This window comes from Lonchura striata, chromosome 10, assembly GCF_046129695.1.
Source record: "Lonchura striata isolate bLonStr1 chromosome 10, bLonStr1.mat, whole genome shotgun sequence".
NCBI classification, from domain to species: Eukaryota; Metazoa; Chordata; class Aves; order Passeriformes; family Estrildidae; genus Lonchura; species Lonchura striata.
This window is the reverse complement of record NC_134612.1, coordinates 25,991,824-26,013,598: the sequence shown is the minus strand read 5'-3', so window position 1 is coordinate 26,013,598 and position 21,775 is coordinate 25,991,824. Positions and strand designations below refer to the sequence as shown.

At 48.3% G+C, this 21,775-nt stretch overlaps 2 protein-coding genes across 2 annotated transcripts in view; one reads left to right on the top strand and one right to left on the bottom strand.

Moving 5' to 3' along the window:
* Nucleotides 1-21,775, bottom strand: part of VEPH1 (ventricular zone expressed PH domain containing 1) — a 52,936-nt gene that overhangs the window by 30,510 nt on the left and 651 nt on the right. Inside the window, exons 2-7 of the mRNA XM_021540827.3 lie at nucleotides 21,346-21,490; nucleotides 20,836-21,106; nucleotides 19,837-20,052; nucleotides 17,391-17,565; nucleotides 3,372-3,538; nucleotides 2,082-2,291 (exon numbers count right to left, since the gene is read on the bottom strand). Of these exons, the coding sequence (XP_021396502.2) occupies nucleotides 2,082-2,291; nucleotides 3,372-3,538; nucleotides 17,391-17,565; nucleotides 19,837-20,052; nucleotides 20,836-20,973 (906 nt within the window). The 5' untranslated portion in view covers nucleotides 20,974-21,106; nucleotides 21,346-21,490. The remainder of the gene's footprint in view (nucleotides 1-2,081; nucleotides 2,292-3,371; nucleotides 3,539-17,390; nucleotides 17,566-19,836; nucleotides 20,053-20,835; nucleotides 21,107-21,345; nucleotides 21,491-21,775) is intronic.
* Nucleotides 8,738-13,667, top strand: PTX3 (pentraxin 3). Its single transcript, XM_021540826.2, has 3 exons — nucleotides 8,738-8,885; nucleotides 9,370-9,882; nucleotides 12,941-13,667. Exons 1-3 carry the CDS (start codon nucleotides 8,738-8,740, stop codon nucleotides 13,552-13,554), a joined length of 1,275 nt encoding a protein of 424 aa, XP_021396501.1. The 3' UTR covers nucleotides 13,555-13,667.

The following is a 21,775-nucleotide window of genomic DNA, read 5'->3' as shown; positions in this document are numbered from 1 at the left end:
TTTCTTAAAAACAGGTTCAGGAGACTACAAAAAGATCACAAGGCTTTCAGAAATAACTCCAACTCCCAGGTGGTTCAAACCATAGGGGAAAAAAATAAAGTGCCTGACTACCCTGAGCCCCAAGATGGTTTTTCATTTGCACAAGTTTATGGTTAAGGGACAAGTTCTGACTTCAGCTTGCCTCCCGAGAGTGTCGCTGACACCAGCAGAAGTGGTGTGTGTAAACAAGGGACAACCTTTCAAATCCAGAGCTCTCCTGTCTCCCAGGGTCCCTGGAAGCACAAGAGGCATTTTCTAGGAGCCAGCAAGGATTTGCTCAGATCCACAGTTTTGACCATCCACGGCCAAGCCTCAATCCTTGCCACCTCTTTTCCCCAGGCAAGCCTTCCAGTGAAATAAAACATCAACAAATAAAGCTCCAGCACTGCCATTGATGTCTCCTTGCGTGCTTGTTTTGCTTGGCCGGGCAGGGGAGGCCGATTCCTGTCTGAGAAGTGACAGAATATCCGAAGCACGGCTCGTGTCAGGACAGGGAAGAGGGGGACAAGGGATGAGGGAGGGTTTGGGACAGCCCTGACATGGGGGCTGTGAGATGAGACCATCAGAGGCACACCTGGGTTGGTGGCTGGACTCGATGGTCCTGGAGGTCTTTCCCAGTTTGGCAGATTTTAGGATTCCATGATCTCACCTATGCTCAGGGATCAGCCATGGAGGCGTTTCCTTCCTCTCTTAGGTGAGTGATTCTTTTTGTTAAGACCAGCTTAGACAGGGTTTGGAGCAACCCGGGGTAGTGGAAGTGTGCCTGCCCATGGCAGGGGAATGGGATGAGCTTCAAGATCCCTTCCAACCCAAACCACCCTGTCCTTTTAAGATCTTCCATAATTCAGAATTATTCACACTTCCCAACCTTTTGGAGAGCAAAACAAGAGAGGAACCGTTGATCTCCTGGTGGAACATTCACCTCTGCCACCCTTTGCGTGTTGTCTTTATCCCTGTTTTTGAGTCTGGAGCACAGGGTCCCTGGATGTCAGCAACAAACACAGCAAACAAATGACAAATGTGTCCTCCCCACGGGCTGGGATGCTGCTGAGCCAGCAGCTTCCTAAAAAATCAGACTCATGGCGCAGGACATGGTGAGAGCTTTCTCAACATTTACTCCAGGGAGACTGGACATTAGTTCTTCAGTGCAGGCTGTGTGTGCTCCACTCAGTAGATTGGTGTAGCCACATAAACCAACAGGTTAAAAACACGAGGGGAAAATGTTCTTTGAATCGTGTCTTTGTGAGCTTTACTCTGGTGTGTAATTCCCAGCACTGCTTGGAATCCAACAGGGCCACTTGGTTCCTCGCTTATTCTTGGTTTGGTATAAAACAATCACAGCAACAAAAGGCAAAAAAAATAAATTCAGCCCCTTTGAAGTAGCAGAACTCAGCGGAAATGGAGCCTCAGAGACACCCAGATGGGGAGAGCTGGTTCAACACCCCAAAACACAGAATCCAAATTAAATCCTTCAGTTCTGAGCCCAGCTGTGCTCAGCTGAGGATTGGCTGGTTAGCAGCCGTAAAGTTTCTAGAAAATGCTGACACTCAAATACTAAACACAGAATTAAATGTGGTCACCTGCAGATCTTATAAAAGTAAAACTTGCTGGGGGATGGAAGTAAACAAGGAGAGAACAAAAAACTTCATTTGGCTCCCAGACCTCAATGGGATTTTGGCTCCTCTTTCCACACAACAGAAATAAGATTTATGAAGCCAAACCAAATCTGGTTTTGATTCTTCTGAGATAAATCTAATTTTACATGAATATAAAGCTCCAGATCAGTAGAAACAGTGAGGATGGTGTCTTCCTGTGCTGCTCAGACACATGAGGCCCAGCCAATACACACCCAAATTAATTGCCAAAGGGGGAAGAACTGGAATAAGATCATCTTTAAAGTCCCTCCCGACCCAAACCATTCCATGATTCCATGGCAGGGCAATCGGGTTACTAGATAAGAAATACATGGATGCATTACTTTATACAAGAATAAAAGCAACCCCAAGTCCAAAGCCAAGCAAGTCTTTTGTTTCCCATCTTACCTCATCAAGATGTCCAACAGCTCCGAAGATCTTTGCTGTATGCCCAATCAAACTGGGAAAACTCTCTCCAATTTCCCTCAGCATGGGAAGGAAAGGGGCCAAGGCTGCAGGTTCGTAGCTGGATATTTCCAGAAGGATGTTTAAGATCACCTCGCTGTGGTTGGGGTCCCTCAGGTGTCCAAATAAAAATGGCAAACACTCTCTCAGCACCTGTTAAAAAACCAGAAACAAATTGGATCTCTGTTTTGAATTGTGAACACCAATAACCAGAGGAGATACAACCACCAGAGTGATAAAAATAAGCCACCAGACTTTGAGTTAATAGAAGTTTTCCACCCTTGGTGACCTTTGCATGGAGTTGTCACTGAGGTCAATCCAAGTTCAACTGAACATATGGAATAAGGGTAAGCTCTGCTTTAAAATATGGCAGTTATGCATAAATAAGTAAGGAAATGCCCAATTAAAAAAAAGACAAAAAACCCAATTTTACCAAATATTTTCCCTGCTCCAGGCCAGTCTATATTTTATTGTTTAAAGCAACATAAGACTCAGCCTTCCTCAATAATACAGTCAATTAAAGTACTTGTAGGAATGTTTGGGTTCCACCAGAAACTAAAAATTGTGACAAGGTCAGGAGCTGGAATAGAGAGGAAAAGGGGGGTCAAGACCTTCACTGCACAATAAATGTGCTATAGGTAAGTTGTAATTTCTTGCAAGAACCCAGTTTTCAGGAGACTGAGGGTGTAGTCCTTGGAGCCATCTGCCAAACAGGATGCAGTTGTGTACGAGTGCCCACTGAGGATTAATTCAGGGTACACAGGCACAGTAATGCACCCTGGATTCAGGGAAACTGCTGCAGCTGTGGAAAAGACATACAGACACACACATGGGGCATAAAAGCCATAATACCCTTATTTTGTTCTTTCTTTTGTTTGTTTGTGCTTTTTTGATTATCAGTTCTCATCAGTTCCTAAATAATTTTAATTGTCCGTGACATGGATTTTAATACGATTCACGTGCACTGACAGAAACACAGTTATGGGAATTCACACTCAGCTGACAAAGGAAGAGCTGAAAACATTGGAGACAAATGGTTTAACCCAAAGCTTTTGGTCCAGCAGGGTCTTTGCTCTGTTCTCCTTATGTCTAGGTGGAGAACTTGGGAAGGAATTGGAGAATTCACAAGGAATTAGCAGAGGAACCCTGCATGGTGCGATTCCTCCCTCACCCAGCCTGTGAGCCACAAACCCCCGAGAGGAGGGGCAGGGAGACGTGCCCGGTGTGGTTTACCCCCAGTTCTCTCTTCCTGGCCACGGTGTGCAGGAGCCTGAGGAGGTGGAGCTGCTCGGGCGGGTCCAGCTGGGCCATGGGCGCCACCAGCTCCCGCAGGCGCGCGTGGATCGGCCGCGGCTGCTTCTCGTAGAGCGCGGGCAGCACCCGCAGCAGCATCGAGTTCCCTGGGGACACAGCAGGGACAGCGGCTCAGGCCGAAGGAGTGACCTGGGGGTGTCCTCTGGCCCCATCTGTCAGAGCTGGGGCAGTTCTCTGCTGTTCATTGGGCACTTTGTCTCTCCCAAAGCCAATCCTCCCTCCAGGAGATACCTCCTGTTACTGGGCCATTAATTATTAATTATCTTCTGTTCATGGGCCATTAATTCTTAATTATCTTCTGTTCATGGCCACTGAGTGTCCCTGTATGGCTGAGAAAATTCCATCATCCATGGGGAGATGCTCTGCCCAGGGGAGGAGCCAAATATTCCTACCTGGATCCAATCTGACCTGGGAACAGCACAGCAGCCTTTGCCCCCTGCATTCCCAGGGGAGCAGCTTCCTTCCCCCTGCATTCCCAGGGGAGCAGCTTCCTTCCCCCTGCATTCCCAGGGGAGCAGCTTCCTTCCCCTGCATTCCCAGAGGAGCAGCTTCCTTCCCCCTGCATTCCCAGGGGAGCAGCTTCCTTCCCCCTGCATTCCCAGGGGAGCAGCTTTCTTCCCCCTGCATTCCCAGAGGAGCAGCTTTCTTCCCCTGCATTCCCAGAGGAGCAGCTTTCTGCCCCCTGCATTCCCAGAGGAGCAGCTTTCCTTCCCCCTGCATTCCCAGAGGAGCAGCTTTCTTCCCCTGCATTCCCAGAGGAGCCCAGGCCCATCTCCCCCAGCCCTGGAGCTCCAGAGGAAAACTCCCCCCTTGTGCAGATCCTGCTCCAGCAGAAGCACAGCTGGCACTGCAGGAGGGCTGAGCCCCCCTGGGATGGGGCTGAGCCACCTCCCTGACCCACAGGGGACAGGGCTGCTCTGGCTCTGGCAGAGGTTTCTCTTTTTTTACTAGTGCATTTGTATTTTTATTTTTCCTAATAAAGAACTGCTATTCCTACTCCCATATCTTTGTCTGAGAGTCCCTTAATTTCAAAATTATAATAATTCAGAGGGAGGGGGGTTACATTTTCCATTTCAGGGGAGGTTCCTGCCTTCCTTAGCAGACACCTGGCTTTTCAAACCCGGGCAGATGGGCAGGGACCAGCTGTCAGTCAGTGCCCAGCTCTGGAGAGAGCAGATTAACCACCACAGAATGGTTTGGGTTGGGGAGATGTTAAAGCTCATCTCCTTCCACCAGGCTGCTCCAACCTGGCCTTCAAGGATCATCAGTACAAAACCAGGGAGTCATAAAACTGTAGAAAATTATATATTGGGCCAAGAAACCAAATAAATTATCAAAATAGAGCACATCATTGCAGGCATAAAAACACTGTGTAAAAAAACCCCCACTAATTCCTATTATTTATCATTTTATTTATAAATATCATAAGAATGATGCTTAATGAACTTTCAGTTTTGGATGATGCTCTGTTGAGTCCTAGGTCAAATTACGTGTAATTTCAATTAACAAAGAGACAAGAGAAGAAAGAAGGAGAGAAATGACAAAGAAACAACAAAACCAACAAAAGACAAAAACTACAATTCTCCTTTGCTGAGATTCAGATTTTCAAATTAAATAAGCATCATATGGAAGGAATAGTTGGTGAACAGAGAACTAAACGTGCATTTGAACAGAAATAGTTAAGCATGCCATTTCCAGGAATAGAAAGGAGCCAGAGAGAGCCAACTGCAGACAGACAGAGATATGCTAAACCCTCTCTCACACATTTTCTTAAGATGTCTGTGCATAATTCAATTTGAAGCCCAGGCTCAAACCAAAATATATAACTTCACATCGCAGTACATGCCTGCCTCAATGGATTTAAGTTTCACTTGAGCAACATATGGAAAACATCTGCCCGTTGCAACCTAGCATGGCTCCTTTTTGTAAACCCTTGGAAGTCCTCACGGCCTCTTTGGATTTGGTTTCCAAGAGGAATCGGATCTCTGCTCTGGCCTGCTGCTTTTCCTCCCATGTACATCTGAGCCCGATAACTTTGGAAGATAAGCAGATCTGATCATGGATGGCAGGAAAAGGATATTTGGGTTCAGACTGGAGCACGTGGGGCTCTTGCCAGATACAGAAAATGCACCCCAGGACACGGCTGGGTCTCACAGCCTCCCCCTGAGCCAAGAAACGAGCACATAACTCAGGGCAGCTTCAGACAGCTCTGAGCCCAGCAGCTCCTAATGAGCCCTGAGGGTCCTTCTCCTTCACAGGAGTGGCTCTCCACTCCAGCCAGCCACACTTCTGCACCTTGTCCTGCTTGGAGAATCCCTGGCTGCTTCCAGGAGGGGATCCCTGCTCTGAGCTCCCCGTGCAGCCCCAGCAGTGCCAAAGGCCAGCTCAGACCCCACTCCCACCCCACCGACACGGCAAATTTATCTTGTTCTGTTCTACACAGTCACAAAGGCCAGGGGCAAAGGAGAGAGATTTGCTGATGAATCACCCTGAAGAGATGAGCAAACTGCTCCACTCTGGCCATTTTCTAACCACGTTCCCTGGGCTCTTCCTGATGTTCCCAGTGGACCTGGACAAAAACGTCACCACTAACGTTCCACGGGATTGATGCCAAGCACCAATTCCCCCAGAGGGAGAACCTGGAGATCAGGAAAGGTTCTTCCCCAGAGGTGCTGGCACTGCCCAGGCTGCCCAGGGAATGGGCACGGCCCCGAGGCTGCCAGAGCTCCAGGACAGCACTGCCAGGGATGCCCAGGGTGGGATTGTTGGGGGGTCTGGGCAGGGCCAGGGGCTGGACTGGAGGATCCTGGGGGTCCCTTCCAGCTCAGGATATTCAAAGATAAAAAGGTGAGAGGATGGATTCACAGGAAATTTTCTAGACTCGCATCATGGTTTGAAATGGAAACATTTTGTACTGAATACACCAAAAATTATTTTCTCTCCGGATGACGTCGTGCTTCCAGCACTAAGTCCTCTCTTTGCACTTGCCCTTGCTTAGCTTGCACTGGGAGTTTTCTGCCCACATGGAGCAGAGCTCTTAAACTTCAGTCAAATTTCAGCAATGATTGCAAAAGATGAAATTCCCATATTCCTGGACAGGCAAATTTCCTCCCAGCTATAGAAGTGTGATGGGAAGGAATCCAAGAGGCAGTAACAAAATTAACAGCTTTAAGCAAGGAAAGACACCAGCCTGAGCCATGTTATTGCCTAAGCTGGGATGTCAGGGATAGGAAGGGATCTGGAAGGGAAGTCTGATTATTCAGTCTGGCAAAGGAGCATTTGGAGTGGGGGGTGTATCAGAGGAGTGATGCAATCACAGATGATGGACTGCAGCCACCAAACCTCTCTAACAAAAAATACTTTGTGCTAGAGCAGCTTTGGGCAGCTTCCTGCAGCAAACACTGCTGGGCTGATATTGCCTAACCAAGATAAATGGAAAGCAAAGGCAATCAGAGCAATCCCCTCCCTCTGCAGTGAGATTAAAGTGACCTCACTGACATGGAATTGCTTTCAAGTGAAGAACCTGTGTGCACACATGTAAATAATCCCAGATATCCCAGTTTGGATCCGTTCTTCAGAGACCTCAAGGAAGGTCAGCAGGCACAACCCACCTGGCCACTTTCTGGTCTTTTCATGTTTGAGGTAGCAAGGGATACTCAGAACTGTTTGTTTGTCACGTCTTTACAGGCTCTGAGGGGATTTATCCACACCCAGCTCCCAGCCCCCTGATTCCCAGAGTTCAGACAGCCAGAGGTGATACTGGGAATTCTGAATAATTCACTTGTTCCCAATCTTGCTTCATCTGCCTCAATCTAAACTAAGAGCCTGCAAATGTTTGTTGTGAGAATGGAAAAACCATCCCACTCAACTCCCTAAATGCTTTCCTTCCCTCTTCCTTCCCTGCCACCCTGACCCCCAGTACTTTCCAGATTAGATTTCCTCACCCTTCCCAAGCAGACCACACGCTGGGAATGACACAACTGCAGCACACAGTGTCCCACAGCTGGGGACACTCCGTGGCTGCACAAGGGGCAGGGAGGGAGCCCAGGGGCGTGGTGGGGTGGTGCCAGCCCTGTACCCCTTCCTGGCAAAGGCTGCCCCGAGCTCCAGCCCTGCCCATCCCAGCAGCACAGAGAGCTGGGGGAGAACAAGGCACCTGGAGCACATTGCAGTGTCCCATGGGCAGAGGGATTCTCACTCCAAAGGGAGCTTCCAAAGACAAAACTCAAACACCAATTTTTCCCTGGGGGTGATCAGGTTTGGCCCATACCTACTGGAAAGTCATGGAATCATTTAGGTTGGAAAGGACCTCCAGGACCAGAGTCCAACCTGTGCCCGATCCCCACCGTGTCCCCACCACCCTCCCAGGGAGGAATTCCTCCCCAGTATCCAAGGCACAGGTTAGTGCAGGTTTGTATAAGCAAAACCAGAGACACAAATGGAAAGGGAACACAGATTCCATGTCAGATGTAATTACAGGAGGGTTTTTTTGCTATTCTCTGGATATTTCATAGCAATACACAATTTGTATGAGATCACCCCTAATCTCACCTAAGAAAAGCATCTCTGACATGATTAATGGCCTCTTGAACCAATAAGATTACAGATCTTAAACCAGATTAATACCATTAAATCTTAGATTAAATTAATCTTTCATCCAAAAGCACCTTTTGCTTTTTCAAAGGTAACAGACACAACTCTGTGCAGCTGCAGTTCCCAAAACAGGATACAGCACTAACAGATTATCCACGGAGTAATGGTGGTGTAACTGCTAATTAGGACTGGAAAAGCAGGACCCTAACAAACCGTTAGAACTCCTTAAGAGCTCTCCTCTATTGCTTAAAGCAATAAACTGTTGGTATGTAATAGAATTTATTATGCAGCAGTGCCAAACTCTCAAAAAAAGTTGCGCTATTTAGCTAAACCGGTGTGTCCAAACCAACTCCAGGTATGTTTATTTTTCTACCAATCCCCTCCAGAGCCCTGGCACACACCGAACTTGCAGGGAACACTTTCTTTTCCACAAACGACGCAAAACAACCCAAAGCGACTCCGCCCGCGCAGCCCGAGCGCTCGCAGCCCCCTGCGATGCTGGCCGGGGCGAGCGCGGCTCTGCCCTTGGCCGCTCAGAGCATCCCCCGGGCAAACCTGGAGGGCTGGGATTGAGCAAGCTGCCCGCCCCCTTCCTCCCCTTCCTCCCTCCCTTCCCCTGGCGGCCAAAAGGCAGGGCAGGAGCGCTCGGCGCTCATTCATTGGGGCTCCGCCGCAGCCCCGGCGCCGGGAGGATGCTGCCCGCAGAGCTCCTCTCCCTGCTCACGCTGCTCTGCGTCTTCAGCGCGGCCGCCTCTGCCGTGGATGAAGACGATGACTACGAGCTCATGTACGTGAACCTGGACAACGAAATCGAAGCTCCAGCCCCTGCGATCGAGGAAGGTGAGTAAACGCAAACTGAATTGAAGTGCAGAACTGCCTTCGGTGCTGCCGAGCTCTTGTAGGAGTTACTACTGCAAACGTAATTTACTTTTTCCAGAGGGAGAAACTCGTGCTCGTAGCAGTGGATTATTGTGGGCAGTAAAGGTAAAGCCCTCGGATGGGGTGCCTTGGGCTGTGCTTTAGGCTCTTGATTTCTCAGTTTTCCTGCAAAAAGCTCCTGCTTTTCAATCGCAGGGGTTTGGGATCTCTGTAATCACACCCCTGCACTGTTCTGTCCCGACACAGAGGGAAAGGCACTGGCCCCAGCATGGCAGGGGGTTGGAACCAGATTGTCTGTAAGGTCCCTTCCAGCCCAAACCAGTCTGAGTCCACGACTCTGTGGCAGTCTGGAGGACACGAGCCTTGCACAGAGCCAGATTTTGCCAAACGCCGCCGTTTAGAACTCGGTACAAAGGCACGGCAACATGTGTACCTTCCCTTCCAGCTGCTTCGTGCGACTGCCAGCGGGAGCACAGCAAGTGGGACAAGCTGTTCATCATGCTGGAGAACTCGCAGATGAAGGAGAACATGATGCTGCAGGCTCTGGATGAGCTCCCCAGGGTGGAGCTGCAGACCCTGAAGGCAGAGCTGAGCCAGCTGGCCACCACCCTGGCGGGCACCTTGGCCACTGTGACCTCGCACGCGGTGTCCCAGGTGGAGCAGGCGCTGGCGAGGGGCAGGGAGCAGGCTGAGGAAGCCAGGAGGCTGCAGGAGTCGGAGCAAGGGAAGGTTCTGGAGCACGTCCTGCAGCTGAGCCACAACGTGTCGGCGAGGCTGGGCTGGCTGGAGAGCGCCTGGCGCAGCAGGGCCCAGGAGCAGGAAACAGCTCTGCAGCAGGACAAGCTGGATGCCAGAGGGGACAGCCTCATCCTGAGCTCGCTGTGGAAGGAGCTGCAGCAGACCCGGGCTGAGCTGAGGGCATCACAGCAATGGGCAGCTCAGCACCTGCTGCCAGCAGGTAAGGCAGGGTGAGAGCTCTGGGGAGGCCACTCCAAATTAACAGGGATCCACACACCCCCTCCTGGGCACCTCCTTCTCCAAAGCAGCCCCAGGAGCAGCAGGGCAGCTTTGAACAAGCTGTGTGTGAAGGGGGGAACCCAAGAACTCATGGAGAAAGAGGCACTGAGCTTTTCAAACGTGGGATCAAAGAAAGGTTTCATCAAAGTCCTCGTGCAGGGCAGAGCCAGCCAGGTTCCCACCTCCTCAAGGCTCTCCCAGATCAAAGCCATTGTCAGAGAGCAGCAAATGTATTTTAGACATCCAGATTATGTTCTGTCACCTTTTGCCTTCCCAGCTGGCGACTCCTGTGCGTTTGCAGCAGTCACAGAGCTCTCTTGTTCTCCTGCACGTTTCCATTCCTTCCTCTTCCTCCATGAGCATCTCCTCACCAGCTCCAGTGTCCAAGAGCTGGACACGCTGCTGCCAGCCAGCCAAGCACACTTCCAGGGCAGGGAAGGCACATTCCCTGCATGCCAGTGGGAATATTCTGCCCTGAAATTCCCACTGGCACAGAGAAATCAGTAACCCGTGCTGCTGTTGTTTGGGGGATTCTTCCCTTTCCAAAACATTTGGGGTGGCTGTAGGAAGGTGGGCTCATACCTCAAATCCCGACTCAGCTTTTCTGTGCAGGGCAAGGAGACACCCAAAAACAGCAGGAGCAGCAGCTTGGGTGTGGCAGAGCAGCCCCTCACTTGTTTAAATGTGGCTGCAGAATCACCACGAAATGGCTCTGCTTTCCACAAATATAAATTATTGCCACCTAAACCCCCCCCAAAATCTACCCCCGCAGGGTGGGTGCGTAGGAAGGAGGGGGTGCAGCATCTCCAGAGGGAACTCTCCCACCAGGGAGCAGAGAGGAGCAGTAATTGCTGCAGCAAAGGCAACAAAAGCCACAAAATTCTTCACATCAAAGCTTTAACAGCCCAACCTGAGCCCATCCCTTCATGCAGGGCAGACTCGGCTTTAGAAGCAAATTGTTTTCACTGCTTTATCACAACACCTCAGAACGCTGGGATGAGGTCTTTGGGCATATTCCTCTTTTCCCCAAACACAAACCTTCAGAGAGCATGATCTCATTCCTTATCTCCCTGCACCCCAGCCAGCCTCAGCAGCTACTCTGCACTAGGTGAGAGCAGCAAACTCGATCTGCATTGAAGATCATCAGTGGAAATTCAGTTTATTTCCACTGGTTCCCACATGATTTTACATAAAACAACCGTACTTGTAAATTTAAAGGCTACATTTTAAGTACTTCCAGAGTATCTCTCTGGATTTTTTTTTTCCAAGGGAATTTTTAGCAACTGACTTTAATTTCTCACATCTTGACTTACTGCCAGCCATACTCTTGAGGGATTTTCTAATCACACTTTTTTGTTCTTCACTGAGGCTGGTTTTAATTTTGTTGAGGCTTTGATAATAGAGCCTGAAAGCCTGGTAATTAAAAGCTTTTTCACAATAGTGCTCCTAAGTAGCATTTTAAGGAGAATCCCCAACAGTTGCTCACTGACCCTGCCCCTCCTCACAAGGGTCAATGGAAGATGTAAAAATCTGCTCAAAGTTGGAGGGAAGCAACCCATGAAATACCACAGCAGCTCAGTCCTGGAGGGCACAAAGAGTCCTTCATTCCCTGGAGCAGAAATTTCCACACACGTTTTAGACATTTCAGATCCTCCAGCTTCTTTAAACAGGAAATGAAGCAGCTTAATTGGAGAAGGGGCTGCTTGTTCCCTCCTGTCACCTTGGATATTAACTTGGGTGCAACCAGGGAACAGCACAGAAACCACCAGAAATGTCTTGGCTTTACTGATCACCAGTTGCTTTCCCAAGCTGCACAAATTTCTGTTTGTGGTTTTAGCTAATCTAATTTCTATCATCAACACTTTGATTAATTGGACATGAGAGAAGAGCTGGTTTAAAAGTGTCAGTTGTCTCATCATTTCCCCCATTTAACCAGTGCCCATGAAAGCTCCTGACCCAAAAGTCCTAAAGGCAGGGCCAGGAAAGGGAATCATGTAAATTAAGGAAGCAAGCCCATCTCAGCATTTTCCTGCCAACATTTTCTGCTTTTCAGCAGCTCCTGTGCCCTGATGCCTGTTGTCCATGGCACAGCCTCCCAGCAGTTCCCTTCTCCAGGCACAGCCTGTCCTGGGAATGCCACAGTGTCCAGACCTGCTCTTTGAGGAGATCCCTGACTCCTTCCTTCAGCACAATGTTGGGATTTTCACTGCTGCACACTTAGAACAGAAGATAAAACATCACGAGGGAGGGTTACCCAATTACCTGGCAGAATTACTCAATTCCAGGGGCTGACAGAGTCCCTCTGCCAGGGTGGTACTCCAGTCAGAGCTGGGAAGCCCAGCTTCCCAAAGGAAGCAGCAGGGCAGGCAGGCTGCATTCACCCTTTGGATGTCCTGGGACTGTGCAGTGCCCCCTGTCCAGGCAGGAAAGAGCCAAGAGATTCCTGCAGCTGGATTATCCCTTGCCACAGCATCCAGCAATTCCTCCCACCAGTTCTGACAGCTCCTTCCAATCACCCTGGGGTTGGTTCCTGCATCCCACTGGATGAGCTGAGCTCTCAGCTCCCTTTGGGAAGCCTGGAAGGGAGCGCTGGATCAGGTATTGGGACAAGCTAGCCAGAGGAGTGATGGAGTCCCCAACCCTGGAAGTGCTCAAAAATGGGTGGATGTGGCACTTGAGGGCCTGGTTTAGTGGTGAACACAGTGGTGCTGGGCTGGCAGTTCACAGAGTCATGGAATGGTTTGGGGTGAAGGGGTCTTGGAGATCATCTTGTTCCAATCCCACCTGCCATGGCAGGGACACCTTTCCCTAGCCCAGGTCACTCCAAGCCTCAATCTCCAGCCCAGCCTTGGACACTGCCAGGGATGGGGCAGCCACAACCTGGTGATCACAGAGGTCTTCTCCAGCCTTAGTGATGCCATGCAATGGCAAAGGTGCCAACTGTGCACATACAAATAAACCCGTCCTTATTTACCTGACAATCTTCTAAACCTTTCCAGGCTGTGAAACGGCAATTCTGTTCCCCATGCGCTCGAGGAAGATCTTTGGGAGCGTCCACCCCACCTCTGGAATGACCCTGAGCTCCTTCACTGCCTGCATCTGGCTCAAGGTGACCGAGGCCTTGGACAAAACCATCGTCTTCTCTTATGGAACCAAGTTCAACCCCTACGAAATCCAGCTGTACCTGAGCCGGGCCGCGGCCGTGCTGGCCGTGGGCAGCGCCCAGCACAGGCTGGCTGCCCCAAACGTGGTTGTTCCCGGGAAGTGGCTCCACCTGTGCGGCACCTGGAGCTCGGAGAACGGATCTGCAGCCCTGTGGGCACAGGGGCAGCTGGCGGCCAGCGCCTGGGACGTGGCTGGGGCTCACAGCATCCCCGACGGGGGCATCCTGCAGCTCGGCCAGGAGAAGAACGGCTGCTGCGTGGGAGGGGGCTTCGATGAGTCTCTGGCCTTCTCGGGGAAGCTGACCGGCTTCAACCTGTGGGACCGGGTGCTCAGCGCCGCCGAGGTGACGGCTCAGAGCGCGGGGGACACCTGCGGCGCCCGGGGCAACGTGGTGGGCTGGGGGGTCACCGAGGTGCTGCCCTACGGAGGGGCCCAGTACGTGTCCTAAATCCTAAATTCAGCGCATTGCACAGAGCTGAACGTCAGCGATGCAACAGCCAGAGCTGCAGGAGCCCCTGCCTCTGGAATTGCCAAGGAACATCAGCACTGTGAGTTCACGGGAGGAGGCACTGTGGAGATGGGATCGATCTCTGCCTGCTGTCCTGGAGAAAGCCTGAAAGCACAGCCACAGAGCAAGGCGTGCCATTGGGAAAGCTGTTCCTGGGGTCAGCAGCTCTGTCTCTCCAGTGCAGGGCTCTCTGATGCAGGGTCACCATGGACTTTCAGGAGCCAAATGGAGCTCCTGACATCCCCGCTGAGGAAAATCTGACCTGGCTCTGCAGAACAGAGCAGCTGGGGCTGCCCCTGGATGTGCCCAAGGCCAGGTTGGACATTGGGGCTTGGAGCAACCTGGGACAGTGGAAAGTGTCCCGACCCATGGTAGGGAGTGGGACTGAACGAGCTTTAAGGTCCATTCCAACCCAAACCATTCCAGGCTTCCTCCAGGCTCCTCCAGTCCTTGGGTTCTATAGTGTTAATGTGAATTTTACAGAGGAACAACCCAAATCAAGAAATGTGTTGCCTATTAATCGTTGTTAGTAATGTGTAGACTCTAAGAAAGCTAGTTCCATGTTTAAAGCATTATTTATGCCATGGATTGATATAAAAATAATATTCCCCATCATAATCTGACATGACATTGGGAGGAAATGCAGCTGTATTATATTGTACATTGACTTTGTGATAATTTTATTGAGATTATTTTTGTAAAGCTGTTTTGTAAATAAAGATACTTTACTAGACTAAAACTCTCCACTCTTCTCACAAACTAAAATTCTGAACCAAGTCCCCAGTGGAGCATTTTCCATATTTCGAACCATGCAGTTTTAGCTGCTGATAGAGAAAACATCAGTAGCATCATTTCACAGGAGCAGGGACCCCATGCACAACCCTGGCCCTCTGGGGCCAGGTTTTAAGGTACATTTGAACTCATTTGCTGTCCTCAGGGGGTTTGTACAAGATAGAATTGCTGCTCAGTGCCAGTGATTCTCTTCTCTCTCACACCAACTTCTCCCAAATCCCCTGAAAGCCTAGGGCTGGATACAGGCACAGCAGCAGCTGCAGAGAGCCAAGGTGATTTTCATGTAGAAAACAGCACAAACAGAGAATGATGAATACCCTACTCAGTGGGTATATAACCATTTACAACAAGAACCATTACTTGCTACCTGTTGAAGCCTCTGAAGAAGTCATCATGAGGAATGTCTTATTCAAATAATTCCTATTTCCCCTGGAAGCAGCCCATCCTTCTTCTCTATTCCCATCTTTCCCTGTCTCTCTCATTCTCCACAAATGTCCTAGAGAACATACTTTGACAAATTTCTTGACATGTTGCTGCTACACTTCCTCCTGACCATGACAGATCCTTGCTGCCTGGATACAAAAGTAATAAAAAAAGGTAAATTCCACTTTCCTGTGCCATTCAAGAGGGCTGTGCTTCATACCTAAAGTTATATGACCTGCTCCAAAGTTTTGGCAGCACTGCTTATTTAAGGGAAAAGAATTGCCCTGATTGCTGGAATTTCTCCTGTTCCCCTGCAATAAAAATGTATCCACGTTATAAATGCTTGGCAGTAAACTTGACAAAAATCCCTCGCTAAGTAATATCTGCAAATAACCTTAGCTACAGAACAATGAAATATTACCTCTGCTCATCTCTGGCGGCCAAAACCCAGATCTTCAGAGTTACAGAAACACGCAGGGTCCCACCAGTGTGCAAGGGCAAAACCACTCAAATCCTCCCTCTGTTCAGTGCCCTCCACTAAGTGAAAACAAATGTCCACGAAATGCAGCAGGAAAAGGAAAATCCTCAAAAATACCTCCAGAAATCCTTCCTGGCTGCTCCTCTTACTGCAGCTCATACCTGAAATGCTTTGTCCTGGAAGGAGCCTTCTCCTGTCTCAGCTCAGCTTTGGCAGAGGACCAAGTGCAAAGCCAGGCCTTCTATCCTCACTGACTCAGCTGGAAAATTTCCCTTTTCCAGAGCGCTCCGCTCTTCCTTCATCACCCCCAGCACCAGCAAAGCTCTCCCACAGCCCAGCCCCACAGCCCACTTCTCTCCTTCCTTCCTCGCCCAGCTACGCTTTCCTTTGTCAGCAGTTTGGAGGAAACAGCATTTTGGGGGGAATCTGGGCTCCAGTTACAAAAAGCCCCTGCGATGCTGCGCTGCCAGCACAGATGGAGGAGCGGGGCCGAGCCAGAGCAGCACCACAGGATGCTGAGCTGCCCTGGAAGGTGGAGCAGCCGTGGGACTCTGGGATTTCAGGGCAGAGCTGTTCTGTCGCTCGGGAATAAACGGGAATAAATCCGTGTGGCCCCGGTGCTGAGGGACGGTGTCAGCACAGGCACACTCGGAGCCCACGCTCACGGGGCAGGGCAGTCAAACCCTTCCTAAAGAGCTCTTTTTTAGCTAATGAGATAAGAACCTGCTTGTGCAAAGAGCTACCCCAAGTAATGAAAAACTCCAGTTCCTCTCCAACATTTTGCAGGCAAGGGGCCAAAGTTTGCTCAGCTTGGTGCCTCGAGGCTGAGCCCCGTCTGTGCAGCCCCACAACACACACGGCTTTGTCTCCAAAATCTGCCTTGGAAATCCATCCTCGGCAGCTTCGCCTCCTGCTCCCTTCAAAAAACACTCCCAGGGCAGCTCTCAGTTCCCAGCCTGCCGCAAACCCGGCTGCCCATGCCTCAAACGCCAATTACGTGCAGTGTAATTAAGTCGCGACACAAAACAAATCATTTTGCCTGTTCCGAGCGGCCCCTTCCAGCCTGGAATCCCCAAACCCGATATCCACAGCAACATCTGCTGGAGGAAGAACATAAATGCACAACTCAGCCGAGCTGAAACCTTCTGCTGTGGCTGTGCATCACTTTCCCCCAAACCGTGGATATATTCTCTGTTTCTTTCCCTTGCTACCCCACAGTAGTGCATAACGTTAGCACATTAGTAAGACTTAAAATAATAACATTTATAAAGTAATTGATAAATTAATTTGTAAATTAATAAATACAGGATGCACACATTTAATTTGAGGGCTTAGCATCTTTATAACAATGTTCTTTAAATAAATAGTTATTGCTACTTACTGCTATTACCCCTACTTGGAGGAGAACACTGATTTTTACCACTGCAGTAGCGCTGTGTTGCAACAAACACTGTGAACTTTATTGCTCCATTTCAATTGGAGTTCCTTTTATATAGGAATGAATATTTTTGGCTTTTTAAACCACAGAAAATAAAATGTAAAGAGATTAGCAACATTGTTCTATATAAAGCTAATAACGTAGGCAAAATGAAAGAACCACTACAAAGCTTTTATATCTTCCATCTGACTATTCCACCACAGAATGGGATTAATTTCATCCCCATTTCTCTCTTGGAGCCTTGCCAGTGACACTAAGAGGAAGGATAAGAGCTCCATGGCTGGTGCCTCATATCAGGGCTGATAATTTGGAGTCCATTAGCAGGGAATATTAACGAGCACAGATGTATTTCCTGCCCTGTGGGTCAGTCAATCCATACCAAAACCTCCAGAGGTGCAGTAAATTCACATATTCCTTGAGGAAGTCTGTTGTGAGAGTGTGATTAATACATTTGATCACATGTATAGATATTTCCATAGGTCTGCTTTACACAGCTCATATGATTTGTTGGATGGTTGGATTGATCCTGGAGTCTTTCCCACCCCAAAGACTGATTGATTCTATAAGGTAATGGTTCTGTGCATGCCTAGCACAGCCTGATCTGCTCACACACTGGATTAAACCCCAGCTCTGGGCTGGGCCTACCTTGCAGGATGCTCCTGACGATGGTTTCTGTGTGCTCAGCCAGCAGCTCAGCCTTGGCAATGGCAGCCAAGGACAGGTAACTGGACATGTTCCTGCACAGCTCCTTGTTACCCCTCTGCAGGAATTTCACTGCCACTGGCACAGCCAAGGCCATCACTGGAGGCCGGTTGTAATTCTGCAAAAACGTGGGGAAAAAAAAGATTTATATAATAGTCTTGTCCTGGGAAGAGTAGGGAAACCAAAGTCAAAGCAACAAGGGGAAAAGAGAAAAAAATTTGTCAAGAAAAGTCATGTTTTGGTACCACCACTGAAGGCAGGAATCAAAGAAATAGCAAATACAGAAATTTAAAACTACTGCAGCAGGAAATGTTAAGAATAGCCCTATCTTTGTCTTCTGCTAGAGGAAGCAGAAGGGCAGTAACAAAATATGTGGTGCATAAACATAAATCAATATAAATAAAATACAGAAGATATGAAGTGCACTAACTACATGCTAATATTTGTAACGAGACATTTCGTATTTGGTGCTCCCTGGGAAGACAGAGGCTGCATCCATCACCCCCAGCACAGAAAACACCTTGGAGCAGCCACTCCCTGGAACTGCACTGGAAACTTGCTCACAGTGTGATAGCTCTAGTATTGATCATTAATTATTCTGTAATCATTAAGATTTCATTTCTTTATTTGAACTCGCAGAATTCCAGAATGGTTTGGGTTGGAAAGGTCCTTAAAGCTCACCCAGTGGCACCCCTGCCATGGCAGGGACACCTCCCACTGTCCCAGCTGCTCCAAGCCCCAATGTCCAGCGTGGTCTGGGACATTCCAGGGATCCAGGGGCAGCCTCAGATGCTCTGGGAGCCTCCAGCCAATGCCTGTGAACACTGAGATTTTTCAGGAGTGCAAACTCCTCTTCCTAAAATGGCTCCAAGCTTCTGGAATCTCAGGAGCCCTCAGTGTACACTGGGGTTTTGAATTAAGGTCAGAAAAGGTTTTCTGCTATTACTTATACAGAGAATCGTGTGTACAAAGCACACACATCCATTGCCTGCCGAATTCCCACAGCAGCAGGACACGCTGGTGTGTCACTGAGCACCCACATTCCCTCTGGAGCCTCCTTAACCAGTGCTGTGCTCTCCTCTCCACTCAGATCTTTGAAACTGGAGCACATCCCTGTTTCTGAAAATAATCCTGCAGTGCAACTATGTCTAATTAGCAGCTGAAATCCCAGGCAAACCTGGAACCCACATGTTTCAGCAACAGAACAGTGCTAAGGAAGGCAGAGCAGATTTTCTGGACTTTCATTCTGGAGCAGCTCTGAATAGAATAAATTTAGACTGAGAAGCCCCAGATCTGTTATTCCACAGAGCTTGAGAACTCTGAGGATTTTCCCTTGGAGCAGAGACTTGCCAAGCAGTGGACACTCCCTTCCAGAGACCCCTGAGGAAGAAGGGACTGCAGCCATCCCTTGGTGTCAAGACAGATAATTCTGGCAGCTGCCATATAACCAAAAGCTGCATCTTTAATGAGAAAAGCCCTGCAAATAAATGGAGCTTTCTGCAACAGCATGTTTAAATCAACATAATGCCTTGTTATGTTTGGCTGAGGCACCACGGAGCAGGAGCCAAATGCTGCTCCAAGTTATTGCTCTGCTACTCCACACAAAGAATGGGAAGATAAGGCTTGGCTCTCTGACTAGGATTTAAAAGATCTAAGAAAATTCCAAAGAACAATTCTTTTCTTTTCGCCCCACCCCTTACAATAAAGATAAAATCCTTAGTTAAGGAAAAGTTTGAATTCAGAGGGAAGGAGACAGGTTTCATTTGTTCCATGATAAACATCAGGGCAGGAAGGCACACTTAGAAGATGTGGAGGTGACAATGAAGAGCAGATTTCAATAAAGTGATACAGTGATGTTTGCAAACCTTGGGGACCTCCCTGCTGCTGATATCAACAGAGACTTGCCTGAGATCCAGCCCAGCTGGCAGATATTCATTATTGTTCCAATTGTCCCCCACATCTGCTGGAAAACCTCAGTTTATACCTCTTTGTTTTAATGCAAAGGAGCTTGCCAATAAAAGCTCTGTTTTAGGGAGCAGCAAATGCACTTTTATAACCCAGCTGTGACTGCCCCATCCCTGGCAGTGCCCAAGGCCAGGCTGGACAGGGCTGGGAGCAGCCTGGGACAGTGGAAGGTGTCCCTGCCATGGCAGGGGTGCCACTGGATGGGCTTTGAGGTCCTTCCATCCCAAATCATTCCATGGTTCTATGAGTTACCTCAACAATTTCAAGAGAGGAGGAATCAGAATGATGCAATTCCCCAAGCACCGAGTTTTAAACATCACCACTCACAATCACCCAAAACCAGAGTTACAAAAGCATTTTAAACAACAAAACCAAACCCCTTGGCACCGAGAGCCCAGCACTACTGCTCTCAGCCCAGCTCTACCTGCAGGATACAGCTCATGATGTCAGATGCAATTTTGGCATGGGGGGCATCCTCGTCTTTGCCAGAGGGCTTCAGGTTGTGCTCCAGGCAGGACTCCCAGAGAGCCACCAGGGCCTTGCCGTGCTTCTCGATGGATGCAGTCTCCCTGATGGCCGTGGTGATCCGGGTGATGCAGATCTCCACCACGGCCTGGTCGTTGTCGTTGGTCTGGTAGTCCTGGGCAAAAACATCTGCCAATCAATTGGGCTGCCAGGACCACAGCCAGTGAAGTTTTTGTGGCATTCCAGTGCCCATTTTTCTGTGCCCACCTTAACAACAAATGTTCAGCGTGATGGAACTCCGGAATTTGTCATCCCACAGGTCTTAATTCTCATTAAGGTATGAGTGGTCCATACCTTCTCATTGGGAAGGTATGGACCCCTGTATGGACCACTGTAATTTCATATAATCTTTAATATGCTTTAAATAACTATTTGATAAAAATTACTATGAAGACAAACTGGAATTATCTTTGAATCTGGTGGGAACTGGATTCTGTCAGCACATTTTAAAATATTTTTAAACATTTAAGATATAAGTCTTTATATAAGTAAGGATATAAAAATATATAAATAATACAAAATTTATTAAAAATTTATATAGATTATATTTCTAGATATTTATATGTGTATATAAATATATGTTTATATATTATATATTTATGTAAAATTATATATTTATTTTTATATAAAAATATAAAAATAAATATTTATATAAATATATATTTTGTACACATAGTTTTATTTATATGTTATATGTTGTTATGTGTTATGTGTTACATGTTATATGTTATAGAAATAGAAATATATATAAATAAAACATATTTGTACAAAGTTGTAAATATATTTAAAATATTTGGTTTTTAAGTCTTATCAGAAATTTAAGTTGTTTCTATACCCCGCCCTTATTTACGCAACATAATCTCATTAAAATTTTTATTAAGGACAATGTTTCACTCACTGCAGCTGAACTAATGATTCTGATCTGTTCAAGAGCTTCAGAGAGGCTTCCTTCGATCTCAGCATCCTCCAGGGAGAAGAGATCCCCTGCCCGGGACAGGTCCTTCTGTGCCAAAACCAGCCCGAAGAGGTGATGCATGGCCCTGCTCAGCCCTCTGCAGGCACCATGGGCACTCAGCTGGGGACAAAATGGGAACAATCCTGGCCAGGAGCAGTCAGCTTCACATGAAGGATAAATCTGGGCTGGATTTCAAGGCTTCCTTGGCCCCAGTCTTAAAGAAAACAACAACAACAACAAAAAATTAGCAAATGCATTGATTGGCATATTCCAGTTTAGCAAAGATTTTTAAGTGTGTGTGAAAGTGTCACTCTGAACCCCCTGAGCCAGGGACATCCTTAAGCGCATTCATGAACTGTGTGAATTTTTACCTTCAAACACTAAGTAGCTTAAAATTATTAAAAAATACCTAATAAGTGAAGCCAAAGTTTTCTTCCTTTCCCTGCGTGTTACCTGAGCAGGCTGGTCCCTGAAGCAACTGCTGAGGCTCCAAATCCCTTTCCCTGGTCAGCAGCAGAGCTCCAGGAGGAGGAGGAGGAGGGTGAAGCCTCTTCCTTTGTTTCCTGGGTTGTTGTGTCTTGACTCCAGAAAAACATTACTAGCAAGATTGAGAAGATATTGAGCTTTGTTTAGAAGAAACTGTCACTTCTGTTGCCAAAATGATCCCTAGGGTCTTTTAAACTCCTGTAAAACAAAGCCTTGTCTGAGGTGAAACTCTGCTCTTCCCCTTGAGGAAGGGAGCAGAGGCTGAGCCAGGCTCACACTTTGGGAATTCCTGCACTGAGTCCCAGAGCTCTGCTTAGGTCCCTCTTGGATTCACTCTGGGTGTCAGCTCCTCTGGATTCGTCTCTGGAGTTGACAAAGCCACAATATACATCCCTTA